This window comes from Ixodes scapularis, unplaced genomic scaffold, assembly GCF_016920785.2.
Source record: "Ixodes scapularis isolate PalLabHiFi unplaced genomic scaffold, ASM1692078v2 PGA_scaffold12__126_contigs__length_90152505, whole genome shotgun sequence".
Lineage (NCBI taxonomy): Eukaryota > Metazoa > Arthropoda > Arachnida > Ixodida > Ixodidae > Ixodes > Ixodes scapularis.
The window spans coordinates 11016354-11028799 of NW_024609838.1; the positions used below are offsets into that span (position 1 = coordinate 11016354).

Below are 12446 nucleotides of genomic sequence, written 5' to 3' on the forward strand. Positions count from 1 at the left end.
AAATTGGAGGACCAGCGAAGCTGTCATTTTTATGATGTCTTGGACAATGCCTAGAGGACGCCTCTAAAGGACATCTAAGATGACCTCAAGGACGACGCCTAGGACGACCTTGGGGACGATGCCATGAGGTGATAACAAGGGATCAGGACCTCACTATCTAATAATGCCGCCAAGGAAGGCTGACTCACGCTATTTGCCCCCTTTTATTTTTATTTATTCATACTTGCCACCTTAAAGGGGCACTGACACCCCAAAGGTCGTATTTATTTTTATTGTCTAAAACGATGCAAGTTGCAGTCATAGACACGCAAAAAAAACCGCATCGCGAAAAAAAATTTTCCCGCGCGCGCGCGCGCCTTTTTGTTTTTGGCGTTTGATTTTCCCGCCTCTCGCCTCCTCGCTTCTTTTGATCGGTGACGTCAAGAATCATGAAATTTAGAAGCTTTGTAGGCGACATCTCTATAACATTTAATTACGGCAATCCTAAAACATGTTTTTTAACGCAATTGCGAACGCACTACGGCCCTTCTTTTTGAAATACCAAAAATCGGGAGTTCGTTGTGGTGCCGTCTCCTGGATTTGTATCCTCCAACGGGAAACAGGCGAGACCACTGATCTCAATGACAATTGCTGGATCGCGTTTGCCCGCTCTGCGAATGCGGTCACTGGCGGCCATCTTTAGGTAGAGTTATATTACCTCTAGCCAAGGTACAGCTCCTGCAGCCACTGTAATCCATCCATGGCAGACAGCGTTTTGGCAGGTCTGGTGGCAGGCTGCCGTCAAAATAGGGTGGATGATATTTCGTGCTTGATTGAAATTGTTTGACAAAACATGTTTTTGGAACCCAGCGTGACGGTAGCGCGATCTTTGAGGACCCAGTGAAAGTTTCGCGAAATCGCAGCACCGGGGGAAAAGCACCACAGCTCGCATCGAAAGTCGCATCAAGATTAGCATCAAAAGCAGACGCCGTTACGGAGTCTGCTTTCGATGCGAGCTGCGCTTCTTTCCCCCGGTGCTGCGCTTTCGTAGAACTTTCTCCGGGTCCTCAAAGATGAGGCTACCGTTCACGCCGGGTTTCAAGAATCTGCGTCGTCGAACAACTTGAATCAAGCACGAATTATCTCCCACGGTACAGTGTACTAGATCCACGGCTATTTTATGGCACCCGGCCGCCATTGCGCTATCCGCCATATTACTATAATGGCTAGAGATGATATAACTCTACCTAAAGATGGCCGCCAGTGACCGCATTTCGGTCCATAGGCGGAGCTGGTCAAACGCGATCCAGCAAATAAACATAGAGATCAGTGGGCGAGACCGCTCAAAACACGAGCGATTCGGAGGAGGAATAATGGCAGGTCACGTGACTCGACGTCACCGGAAGTGACGTCACAAATATAACGTCACGTGACAAAAAAATTTTGTTTTGCTTGTTTTTGTTTGTTTTGTTTTCTGTGACGTCACGGTTTTTAGCGAGGAAACTTTTTCTTATTTTTACTTTGTTGACGTATTATTTTTTTTTTTTTTTGTTTATTTTCTTGCTTTTTGCAACCGTGGGACCGCGTTTCTGCGCTTCAGATTGCGTTTTTCCGACTCCTTTGTTTGATATCGTGTCGTATCGTCGTATTTATGTAGTTATTAGGAACGGCAAGGCCTACGTTGTTGCGTCCTTTACCTGAATATCGTGACCGAATCGAGTGTCGTCGATTTGAATCGTGTCTTGCGAACCATCGTCGAACAAAAGGTGAGTGATTTGCGTTTTCCTGTGATGTGATTTCGATGTGTTCGTTCCACGTGTCCGAGCTGCTTCTTCGTTTCAAATACATTTGGCGCCGCTGCCTATTGTTTGAGCCTGTGCTCACGATGAAAACACGCATCGCAGAAACCTGAAAGCCCGCCAAAAGAGCTCTAAAAACCGCATCCCAGACCTGCCGGCAGACTTCCGAGCTAAGCCTGATTAAACAAAAACGTTTGATCCGGCGGAATAATGTGTTTGATATTACATCCCATGTCAACAAGGAACTGCGCTGTCTGTCTTCGCCCCCAACAGGTTTTATTCTTCCGGGTTTTTCAAATCTTTATCAACCCGCGTCCGATCGTAATACCCCGATCACAACAAATAGTTGATCGTGCTCCGATGGCTCCAAACATCAGCCGGCAAGGAAGTTACGTTTTTCGCTTCTATATTTTGACCCAAGTAAACTCATGTTCTCAAACTATGTCATTCTGTCACCACCTCCAGTTGCACATTCTGGCGCACTTGCAGCCTCGTGCACCCTTGCGAGGTTTCCTGCTATCGTACCCTGGGTATCATGGATTTCTCGCCGTACGCGAGTGCTCACGGAGGCGTGCTATACACTCTGTATCATAAGTTGTGTGCAGCAGAGGCGCAGGCCCGAGCACATGACAGTAAAAAGCGCCTTTTTTGCACGAGTACCCGCGCAAAAGGACATTCTGCAGAGCTGTGCCCTCGCACCCGTGCCTTTGCTGCACACAACTTACGAGGCAGTATAATAACCGAGCCGTTTTTGTTTCTTTTGCACATTACTGTGAAAGAAGTGTCATTGCTGTTTTCTTCTCAAAGAAAACTCGGAGACGTTAGACAAAAGCAAACAGATAGGAGACTGCACATTCATATGTTTTTCCCCCTTGTGCTACAGGTGATGGCTGGTCGTGGTTCATCAGCGTTTGTTTTGAAACTGATGGGTACCACAAGGCATGAAGGAGGTGACTTGCAGCAGCAAGGCACTGCAAGCCTTCGCAGCAACTGGCTAGCCAGTGCTGCTCTGTTCTGAACTGCACTGCGTGTCATGCGGAGGTTTTGTGCAAGCTCTCTGGGCGGCGACGCTAGCCACGGTAAGTGCATTCTATGCAGCTTCCTTTTAGGGATATATGTGGCTCGCAGGCCATGTCGTGCCAGCGAAATATGTGCCACCCGAGTGACAGCAGTGCTAGTGGCAAGGCTGCGCTGACAGTAATCAACACTGCACTGTGTTTTCATTCAATAACTAGTGACAAGGAACCAAATACTCCCGAGAGAGTCTCGGTTGTGCTTTGATAAACTCCAGCTCGCTTATGAACAGGTGGATGGCACAGATGGCTTTTCCTGGTGGACTTGGTGTCCGTGTTAACATTGCAACCAGACTTTCTTTCAGTTTGTGGCGTTTTTTCGTTGCGGGTGACCAGCATTGCAGTAGAAAAAGATGCAAAATAGTATAATGTTTGCATTCGTTACCTAAATTAATGGCAAGAACAACTGACATACATTTCCACCGACTGCATTTCTCGGAGGAATAGCCTGGACTAAAAAGCTCGCTACACTATGTCGTTCCCTCTTCGCCTGTACAACTCTGCGTCTTCCCTCGATCGTCTTATGTGGCTGCTTCTGTGTCTGCCTAGGCACTCGGTTGAAATGGGGAAAGCTGTCTGCGTTGCACATAACCGCCATTAGAGCCAGCGTGGGTGTAGCTGGGGTAGCCCCCACTATGGCTTCTCCAGCTCGACACAAGTAACATTCCTACCGCTGTTGTGTTAGCAGAAAACAGACCTGCTTAAAACGTACAGTGCACATAGCACACAATGGAGAGGTTGCTCGCCAATCATTTTCTTGGAAGTGTGAGTTGAGCCCTTTCTAGGCAGTTTGCTTCCGCACCGTGCACTATAATCCGCCCGAGAAGAGAAAACAAGATGAATAACCAGTAGGATTTCTTTGTTCCAAGGCTTCTTGACGCAGAAAAAGACTAGGGAGCCAATATTGTTGCTTTTTTGCTACCCCGTGCGAGACTCAAACCCGACATGCAAGGAAGTGGAAAGGCCTCTTCCTTTCTGCTTTCTTGTGCCTTGGGTTTTAGCTGTGTTCAGAATTTACAGCTCGCCTGCATGCCTACTCTTTTGTTCACTGTGTTACTGAAGTTTTCTGTCGTTGCTGTCCCAGATTGGCTTCGTGGATGCACAGAAATACTCGAGGCGCTTGACGTCTGTGGCTCATCTGTATTGTTTTTCCCGGTACCACGGCATGAAGGAGCTGGCCTCCCTCCCTTCCATCAGCTGCGAGATACTACAAGCACTGGGCTACAGCTGCAGCTAGCCCATGGGTACCGTTCTGCGTCCTGTACTGCATCTAGTTCGAAAGGCCATGTGAAAGGCAGGTGTGGTCTTTATGGGCTCTGTCACTGTGTGCATTTTCTGCAGCTTTTTCGGGGCAACTTCATATTAAGATTCAATACGGACTCGAGTGAGAGGGGGGCATTCTGAGAAAGCCAGCCTCTTTGTTAAACCATTGGGAGTGGTATTATATCTACAGAGTTTATTTACACCTTTTGTTATGTACTTTTTTATTTATTTTTATTTTTTTTAGTTACTTATACTTCAATCTGACACGACAGCCACCAAAAATGGGGAAAGGACAAAAATGTTGACATATTGGCCTTTTTGTTTTCTGGCAGTTTGTTTGAAGAGCCAATGTTGGGGGCCGTCATTCGTGTTATTTTTCCCACACGCACGTCCAGCCTATGTTTACGTAAAGCCCCAATTGCCCCTTAGCAACAAAAATAATTTATGCGACAGACTAGGCGGCAGCATTGTGGACGAAAACAGGCCAGATTATATCTGCCATGTTTAAAAACTACATTCGGTGACAGGTTATGAATTCAGTGGCAAGAATGCACACCGCCTGCCAATCACTGCTGTCAGTTGTCGTGACGTCACGTCCTGCTAAGAAACTAGTATATATTTTTTTTAAATGGCAGGTTTTGGTTGCTGATGCCTCGTAGCACGTCAGCACTCTAAGCAATTCTTCTGCTCTTGGCCTCTCCGGTTTTACTTTGCAAAGTCATGACGGCGTCTGCTTTTGTTTGCGGTATTTCCCGTTTGTCGACGTGAGAAGGCAGCGATTGTATCGCCAAGGAAGTAGCGATCAATCTGCGCATTTATTCCAGCGGCACAGCGTTTACAAACCGGACTTTGCCCTTCACCGAGGGGAAAGTCTACCGACTGGCCCTACAGTTGGCGAGCATTGTGCAGCCGTGAGCGCGTAACTTGTCCGAATGCTTTCGTCTGTATACAGTGACAAAATGACTCGCTGAAATGCGAAGTACCATACAGTACCATGCCGTACAGCAAACCATCGATCACTTGCTGCAGCAACTTTGCGTTTTAAGTCGTAATAATAAAGTGATTTTTAGGCTAAAATCATTTTTTCATACTGCTCAATTATTCGGAATTCTGCACGATCCCCATCGGGTCTGCAATATCGGTCGGTGGCTGTATAACCTTTAAACACAATGGTTACACACCACAGGTACCGGGGACCATGACATCAGTGAGCTGGCTTTCACCTTGTCCAAGGCAGCAGCGGAACACTACGGGCGGGACCCTGGATCACTGCACCATGGATGCCGTCCTGTACCCTGCACGGCACTGCGTGTGGCTTAAGTGGCCAAGCAGAGGGTCATTGCATGACTTTTATGAGGCGCCGCTAGCCATTGTAAGTACATTTTGGACACTCATGTCTGGTGATGTACTTTTGTGCTCTACCGCAGAGCACATTTGGTGGCGGTTCAGTCTTGCCAATTACACCATTTTGAAACGGAACACATTTAGTGGTGGCTCGGTTTAGGTTTCCTGGCTCGGTGATCTTGCAACAGTGTCTAGACTTGGCGTAAACCTTTTTGTACTTCATTGTCAAGGCTAGTGTAATTTCTGCAATGCCGTTGAAGCCACTTCTGCACGCAAACAAGATAAAAGTCGAAGCTACATGCTCGTGCACAGTGTATGACTACATGTATGCATGGGCACTCGTGCCCATGCGTACCCACTCGCAACATGGAGCATGTTTGTTTCGGCCGACACTCCACGCGTTCATTTCGGCGTCGCCACTCCACACGTCTATGCACTCGCTGCACCTTGAGAATCAAGTGTGCACCAGAATGCACTCCCGTCATGCATCACTCGGGAGAGGAACAAGAGCAGACGACTGGGGTTTTTCTGCCATAAGGAACGAGAACCGAAAAAAAGGGGATTTTCTGCTAAGAAACTGCGTCCCACGGGCAGCAAAATCGGACGCGAGCTGGGCTATTTATTCTGTGAAGCAAGCAATCGACAACCTGTGCTTCATTTTCAAGTTTTCTTTCAGCTTGTTGCCACACAGACATTGAAATACATCAATGGGATAAAGTAAGGTTCAGAACCAACATCAGCTACCGTGAGATCTCTCACCATCCTTGCGGGGTTGAAAAATTGGGACTTCAATTGACAAACCTCGCCCGCCCTCCTGTCCATCATCACCTGACCCCATTCTGCATATGTGGGGCGCAAGGGAGCGTGATCATGTGGCTGAAGATACAAGTGTGACCGGCCCAACGAGCACATAGTTTCCACAGCACTGTCGGCTTAGGGGTGCACGGAAGATACTGTATAAACTGGAATATAGGTCGACCCCTTAATTTACAAGTTGCAAGATGCAAAAGAAGTTTTTATGGCAAGAAAACGCAACCTTACCTTGGTGACAAAATTGTCCAAGTATATGAAAGGACGAGAAAACACGGCAGATTTATTTAATTGTTTTGCAGTCAATAAAACAGGAAGTATGCGAGTGTTACTACTCAGATTCCTCAGAGCCTTCGTCCGACGACGAGTTCACTAACACAATTTAAAGGGACGATGCCGTCCCTTTGAATTGCGCCCTCGAAAGCTCGGAGGCACGAGCAACCTTAACGCCTTTTATATGGATGCTCTCCGACATCACAGGTATCGATGTGGCGCACAGATCCCGAATAAAGTTTGCCGCCTTTGTTTCCAATTCGGGGTACACTGCAGTCCTTCCACGAAATTAAGTTTTCCTCGCCTTGCTGCACGCCGCCGGTTTTTGTCTCTGGTTTTGCCAGTAGCATATGCTTTTCTCCGATACACTGAACTCTCGCTGCGCTGCAAGATTCCGGTGGATCTCTGCATAGGCGATTGCCTTGTTCTAAAAGGTTACTGTGAACTGTCTTCTACTTCCGCTCATTATTGCTGCGGTAGATGTAACAAACCAAGGAGCACAAGTAAAAGTTAATCGTGACAAGTGGACGAGTGCTAGGCCATTGCAATATAAAACAAAATGGCGTCTTCAGGCACTGAGTGTTGCGAGATTATTTTTGTTTTTCCGCTAATGACCGTCATATAAGACGAGGGTCGACTTTTTCAGGTCCAATTTCAAGAATAAATTCGACCTATATTCCGGTTTATATGCTAGTTGTGCATAGTACTGTGGAAGCCACAGGCTGGGGAGGGGGGGATTAGCAACTTTTGTCTGAACGTTGAGCGACGAGCATCAAGGGCCAATTTCCTAGGGGGAGAATGGTGACGTGCGAGTACAAAAATGAGGATCCAAGCGCCATGAGCAAGAGGGGAGTTCCTCCTTTTCCTCCTCTTGAACTGCTAGAGGTATACTTATGCCCCTGTACCTTTGGTAACACTGCACAATTTGTAAGTTGAGGAAAGCTAAGAAGGAAGTTGAAGAATCGATTCATGACCCCTTTAACATTTACCTACACTAGTTACCTTGCACCATTATATTTTGTTTGAGAAAGCTCTCATCCTCACCCCTCCCATAAGGGATAAAATCAGAAGTGTATACAACGATCGGAATCTAAAGTGCCACGAAACCTATTGCTGGACATTCTTACGGGTTAGTGATCATTTTTTGTATGAATGAGGCCTTACCAGTGCCTTTGCCTCAATAGTGTGGTAAAAGGGCAATTTTCTTGTTTGTGCGCACAAATTTGTTTTGAAACATAACTTGCTGGACTACCAATGCATGTTTCAAGATCTCTGTTGTGGTGAATGTTTTGCTGCCTGTTATATTCTTCAATAGCCAGTATCGTTTAAGTTCTAGAACTCTATACAGTAAACTCCCACTTGAGCAAACTTCTAGGGACTCAAAGAAATAGTTCCCTTAACTAGGAGTCCACTCAACTGAATATATTCACTGGATTATGGAACAGCATAGGGCACAGCATACATTGAGTCAAAAGGGTGAAATGCAATTTATGGAGTCATGTACATTGATATATACAAAGTGTATTGCAGTTACGCTGCTGCCTTTCTCATTTTGAAAATAGTCAATAATTTTCATTTGCACCGGCGCTCTGAAAGCGCATGAAGTAACAAAGTTGCCCAGAGAGTATCTTTTTTTTTTTTGCATATCCTCTGGCACAGCTAGTTGCTGTGAGGAAGTCATACCGCAACGGCACTGTCCACTGGCTTGAAATATTCAGTGCAGAGCCGTTCCCTGTTGGGATTGAACGCAGTTTCTCTTTCAAGCTTCGACTTTTGCTTCACTAACGTTGACAACGTCGACGGTAGCATCCGATAGTCCTTCGCAACATTCACTTGCCTTTGACCGTTGCCCAGACGCTGAAAGTATTTCAATTTGTCTGAGAGACAACCGCTTCCATTTCGTTATACTTATTACGTAAGTGGGCGCACAAACTGCCGTTGTTACCCAAAACTAAGATGGCCGAAAGGAACCAATAATAAAGAAAAGAAAATATGCACCGCATGGTTCGTTTTTGTCTACCGCACCGCTGCTGCAAAGGCGGCGGCGGCCATCAGCTACGCCAGCACTGCAGAGCACAAAACTTTGTTGAACTGATCACAACAGTAATCCTGGGTCCACCGATCAAGTTCGTTGAACTGAAATATTCGCTATTCCGAAATTCGTTTTTCGTAGAGCAAACTTTTTTGCATAGAATGCAAAGGAAAACCGCCATAGATTTTTGAAAGTTTGTTATTCTGAAATACTTGTTAAACCGACATTTGCTCAAGTGCGAGTTTATTGCACCCGACTACTGTGCGTTGCCCTACATGTTCGGGTAAGGTACTGTTTCTGTTTACCTAATAGGCACTTTTGTTCTCTGCATATACACCATAGGTTTCAAACCACCCTGAATCGTGGATCAAGCCTTGCAAGATGGAAGTTCTCTTTAGGCCCAGCGCCTCTTGATGGATCAAGTCTTGTACCCCATTCCCTCGTGTCTTTCATATAAGTAAATTGTTGGTATTTCTTTTATGACAGTGCACGTTACCTGCGGACCACGTTTTACAGTCGAAACGCAGTGTACCGAAACTTCTTTTATATAGACCCCTTTCTTTGCAAGCGCCACCAGGCGGTGCTTCAGTTTGTTTGATGTCTCAGCAAACTTCTGATTCATAACAAGAATGAACAAAACCCACTTTGACACTGCTGCCTAAAATGTCGATAAAACGTGTAACCACCAATTCTCCAGGTGAGCGCCAAAAGAATGAAGAAACGGCAGATATGTTAAAATGTTTCAAATATTTTGTACACCAACTTGCCTCCTCCAAGACATTAAATTGTACAGGCAAATGCCCTCATTAAATCTCCAACTTTGATGTATGTTGGAGATTATGTTTTCTAGCACTGGTGACATGAACAAGCTCAACAGGCTTGCAAAGACTGAGCGACCGGAAGTCACTTGGGACACAAGCGGCAGTTCATGTTTGTAAACAGCAAAAGGGTCTAGATAAACGGCTGTACGTTGCCACGGCAGCTTACGCAACCGAAATTTTTACCGAGACGCATGCGGGGAGCTATGTACTTCACATTGTTTGTGCATGGCTTGTCATCTATCTTGTGGTTTTGACACTTGTGGTTTTCTTGTTGAAAACTACAAGTGTCAAAACTATGCGATAGAAGACAAGGTGCGCCGCACAATGCTTTTCTGTCCACTACTGTTCTGTTAACAGACGGAAAAAAAACCTGACCAACGGAGTCATATACAGCTTCACTGTAAAATTGCAGTAAAATGCGACGAAAAAACGAATAGAACGCAAAGGGGAGAAACGAGTGACAATTTGAAGCCACCTAATGACCGCTGTGTCACGTGATTTCAAGATCGCAGCACCCATGCGACGGAGGGCGAAAAGGTCTATAGAATTTTAGAAATAAATTGAAGGGATAACATAAAGCCATATGCAGGGGGGACTGCCTAACTCGAGCCCAAGCTACTGTTGCATTGGTAGGAATTTGGCATTAGGAAGATGATGTGGCTGTAGCTGGCTTCAGTTGCTGCATTGGCATATGCATCTATTGACATTTGGTGACCATAGCATGCAGAATTTATTGTACAGGAGGAGAGACAGTTGTGACGAGATCAGGAGCATGATTGTACTTGTTTGCAGTGCTTTTCAATGTGGCTGCAGGACATGAAAAGGACTGAATGTGTATGGCCAATATTTTCCAGCACCTAATATTTTGACAAGCCTTGCATGAAAGGAGTTTCTTACAGCAGAGCTGTTAAGGGCTAGTTTCCCCAGAATCATGTCCGGTACCAAACAAATGTCAACACCTGTGGTCGACACAACACTGTTTGCCGCCGTCGCTCATAGATCGCGGCAGGCAGCCTTTCCAGCCTTGGCATCCAGAGAACTGGTTGCTGCCATCGCTGATAGATGGCGGCAACATTTCTTGGGAGGAAGAAGAGCGGGAACGGAACGAGCAGCGATGTGCGCAGCAGCGCGAATGGTTCTGCTATTACCTAAAGTTCCACTGCGTCAAGCGCTTCAGATTCCTTTACGAAAGAAGAGCAGATCGCTCGCCTGAAAAGCCACCACCGAAAACAGAAGCTACAGCTCCGCTGCTCTTCCTTCTTCACCAAAGTGGAAAGGCTAAACATTTTCTTTTTTTTCTTTTTATCTGGAACATGGTGCTGAAGTTTCAAACTGCCTCTGATGTTGCGAGCAAAAAAAGATGCCACCAGAACATCTCGGTGCTAATTGTCGCCGACAAGGTGGGAAACGCAGGGCATCTCTTAATGCCCGGCCTCCAGCAAGCACTTGTTGCCTTTTCTCATGCTTTGTCTGCGCATGCATTGTTGAGGCTTGCAAGACGCCAAAGCATTGCCAAATGTAGGAGGCTCCTCCCTGCAATTCTTGTTGTCCTACATTTGATCCTCAAGGCACACCCCAGGTTGGTAGAAAAACATGTGATAGTCTATTCAACACCTGTACACGATTCGGGCAATATGCTAGATATAGTCCCTAACGGAATGAGAACGTATGGGCGTGTCTTGCAAATGCTCGGGCTCAAAGCATTGCCGAAGGTAGGAAATTCGTGCTAAAGTGAGGGCAACTAAAGCTTCACCCTGCCGTCCTCATCTTGCAAGTTGCTAGTTATTAATCCATTTTAAATGTGGCAATGCTACACCATACAATAACGGTTTTTACAAAAGTAATTTGTGGTTCATCTTATCAAAAGCTCGTTATAAATCAAAATGAATAATATTAACTTGCTTCCAAGAGAGAACAAATGGCACTGTGTATTCAAGCTTACAAAATCCAATTTTTACTGAGCAACTTTCTAAAAAAAATTGCGTTCAATGGTGCTCTGTTCAAAACTGGAGTAAAAAGACCCATGTCTGTGTATAACTATCTCAAACACTTTCAAACGAACATACAGAAAGGAAATGGGGCAGTGATTGTCTACCCTAGACATGTCACCCACCTCCTACACACCAACTCATGTTTAAAAACAAACCAGAGTGCCCCTAACGGACGCCGCGCGGTGGTTGGTAGGCAAGAAGCTCGCCGTCGCCCATAATCAAACCATTGAATTGCGCTGTTGTCGGCGTCGGTGTGAGACCCCGTGCTCTTTTTCCATTGGAATTGTTTATTCTACGTCCTCCTAACGATGTCGACTACTTGAGCGGCTTCAGCAAAATTAATGAGGCTCGTTGCACCGCAAAACTGCATAAATAATGCGACGTGCGGCGATTCATTTCACGTGGACGCCGCAGAATGAGCGCAAAAGCCCGACTCCCACGATGAGTCATCTCGCTATTTTCAGTCGCGACGTCGCTTGGGCTGTAAAAGCGTGGACCGTAGCTGAGATGGTGGACGTCAATATTGAAAACGGCAAGTAGAATCGGGCATTACAAGTCGGTGACGGCCGCTGGTAGCAATGATCAATATCTTCTATCTACTTACACTTGGCCTACTTACCCCAACCAACCCTCAAAAGTGTTTTGAGGCCTGCACTTACTTCTTATCACAATTACCAGGTCAAAACTTGGTTTACGGGCAGCTGTCGTTTGAAAGAGCCGACGACAGTTCGAACGGATGCGCAATGGAGTGCAGGCAAGAAGCACCGCGTCCCGTGTCAACAAACCATTGGAATGTCGCGTCAGCTTCTGTGTGAGTTTGCATACTCTTTTTCGTGTTGGAATTGTCAATTCTACGTCCTCATAACAATGCCTTACCACTTTAATCGCCTGAGCGAAATTATCAAGGTTTGTTACGACGCTGAACTTTGCGTAAATAATTTGACGTGCAGAGATTCATTCGCATGAACGCCGTAGAATGGACGCCGAAACCATGATGAGATTCTTCTAGCTATTTTTGGTCGCAACGTTCGTGCTGCAAACGTGTAAAAGGTAGCGGCGAT

General features: G+C 46.0%; 1 protein-coding gene across 5 annotated transcripts; it reads left to right on the forward strand.

The window, feature by feature from the left end:
- Positions 1–1519: 1519 nt before the first annotated feature.
- On the forward strand, positions 1520–9048 carry LOC120840839. Of its 5 annotated transcripts, XM_042289418.1 has the most exons (6): positions 1522–1745; positions 2662–2857; positions 3936–4149; positions 4939–5008; positions 5301–5486; positions 8916–9048. In XM_042289418.1, exons 2-6 carry the CDS (start codon positions 2812–2814, stop codon positions 8985–8987), a joined length of 588 nt encoding a protein of 195 aa, XP_042145352.1. In that variant the 5' UTR covers positions 1522–1745; positions 2662–2811; the 3' UTR covers positions 8988–9048. The 5 variants fall into 5 exon arrangements, 4 of the variants coding, with proteins under 4 accessions (XP_042145349.1, XP_042145352.1, XP_042145351.1 ...); XM_042289415.1 differs by lacking the exon at positions 8916–9048 and having other exon boundaries at positions 1520–1745; positions 5301–5749; XM_042289417.1 differs by lacking the exons at positions 1522–1745; positions 8916–9048 and adding an exon at positions 1789–2051 and having other exon boundaries at positions 5301–5749.
- Positions 9049–12446: the final 3398 nt, after the last annotated feature.

Bases quoted from the DNA above. Each gene is read 5' to 3' on its own strand.
- LOC120840839 (XM_042289415.1), top strand. From the start codon at position 2,812: ATGCGGAGGTTTTGTGCAAGCTCTCTGGGCGGCGACGCTAGCCACG. The intron at 2,858-3,935 runs GTAAGTGCATTC...TTGCTGTCCCAG, and splicing joins GGGCGGCGACGCTAGCCACG to ATTGGCTTCGTGGATGCACA. The intron at 4,150-4,938 runs GTGTGGTCTTTA...CATTTATTCCAG, and splicing joins AAAGGCCATGTGAAAGGCAG to CGGCACAGCGTTTACAAACC.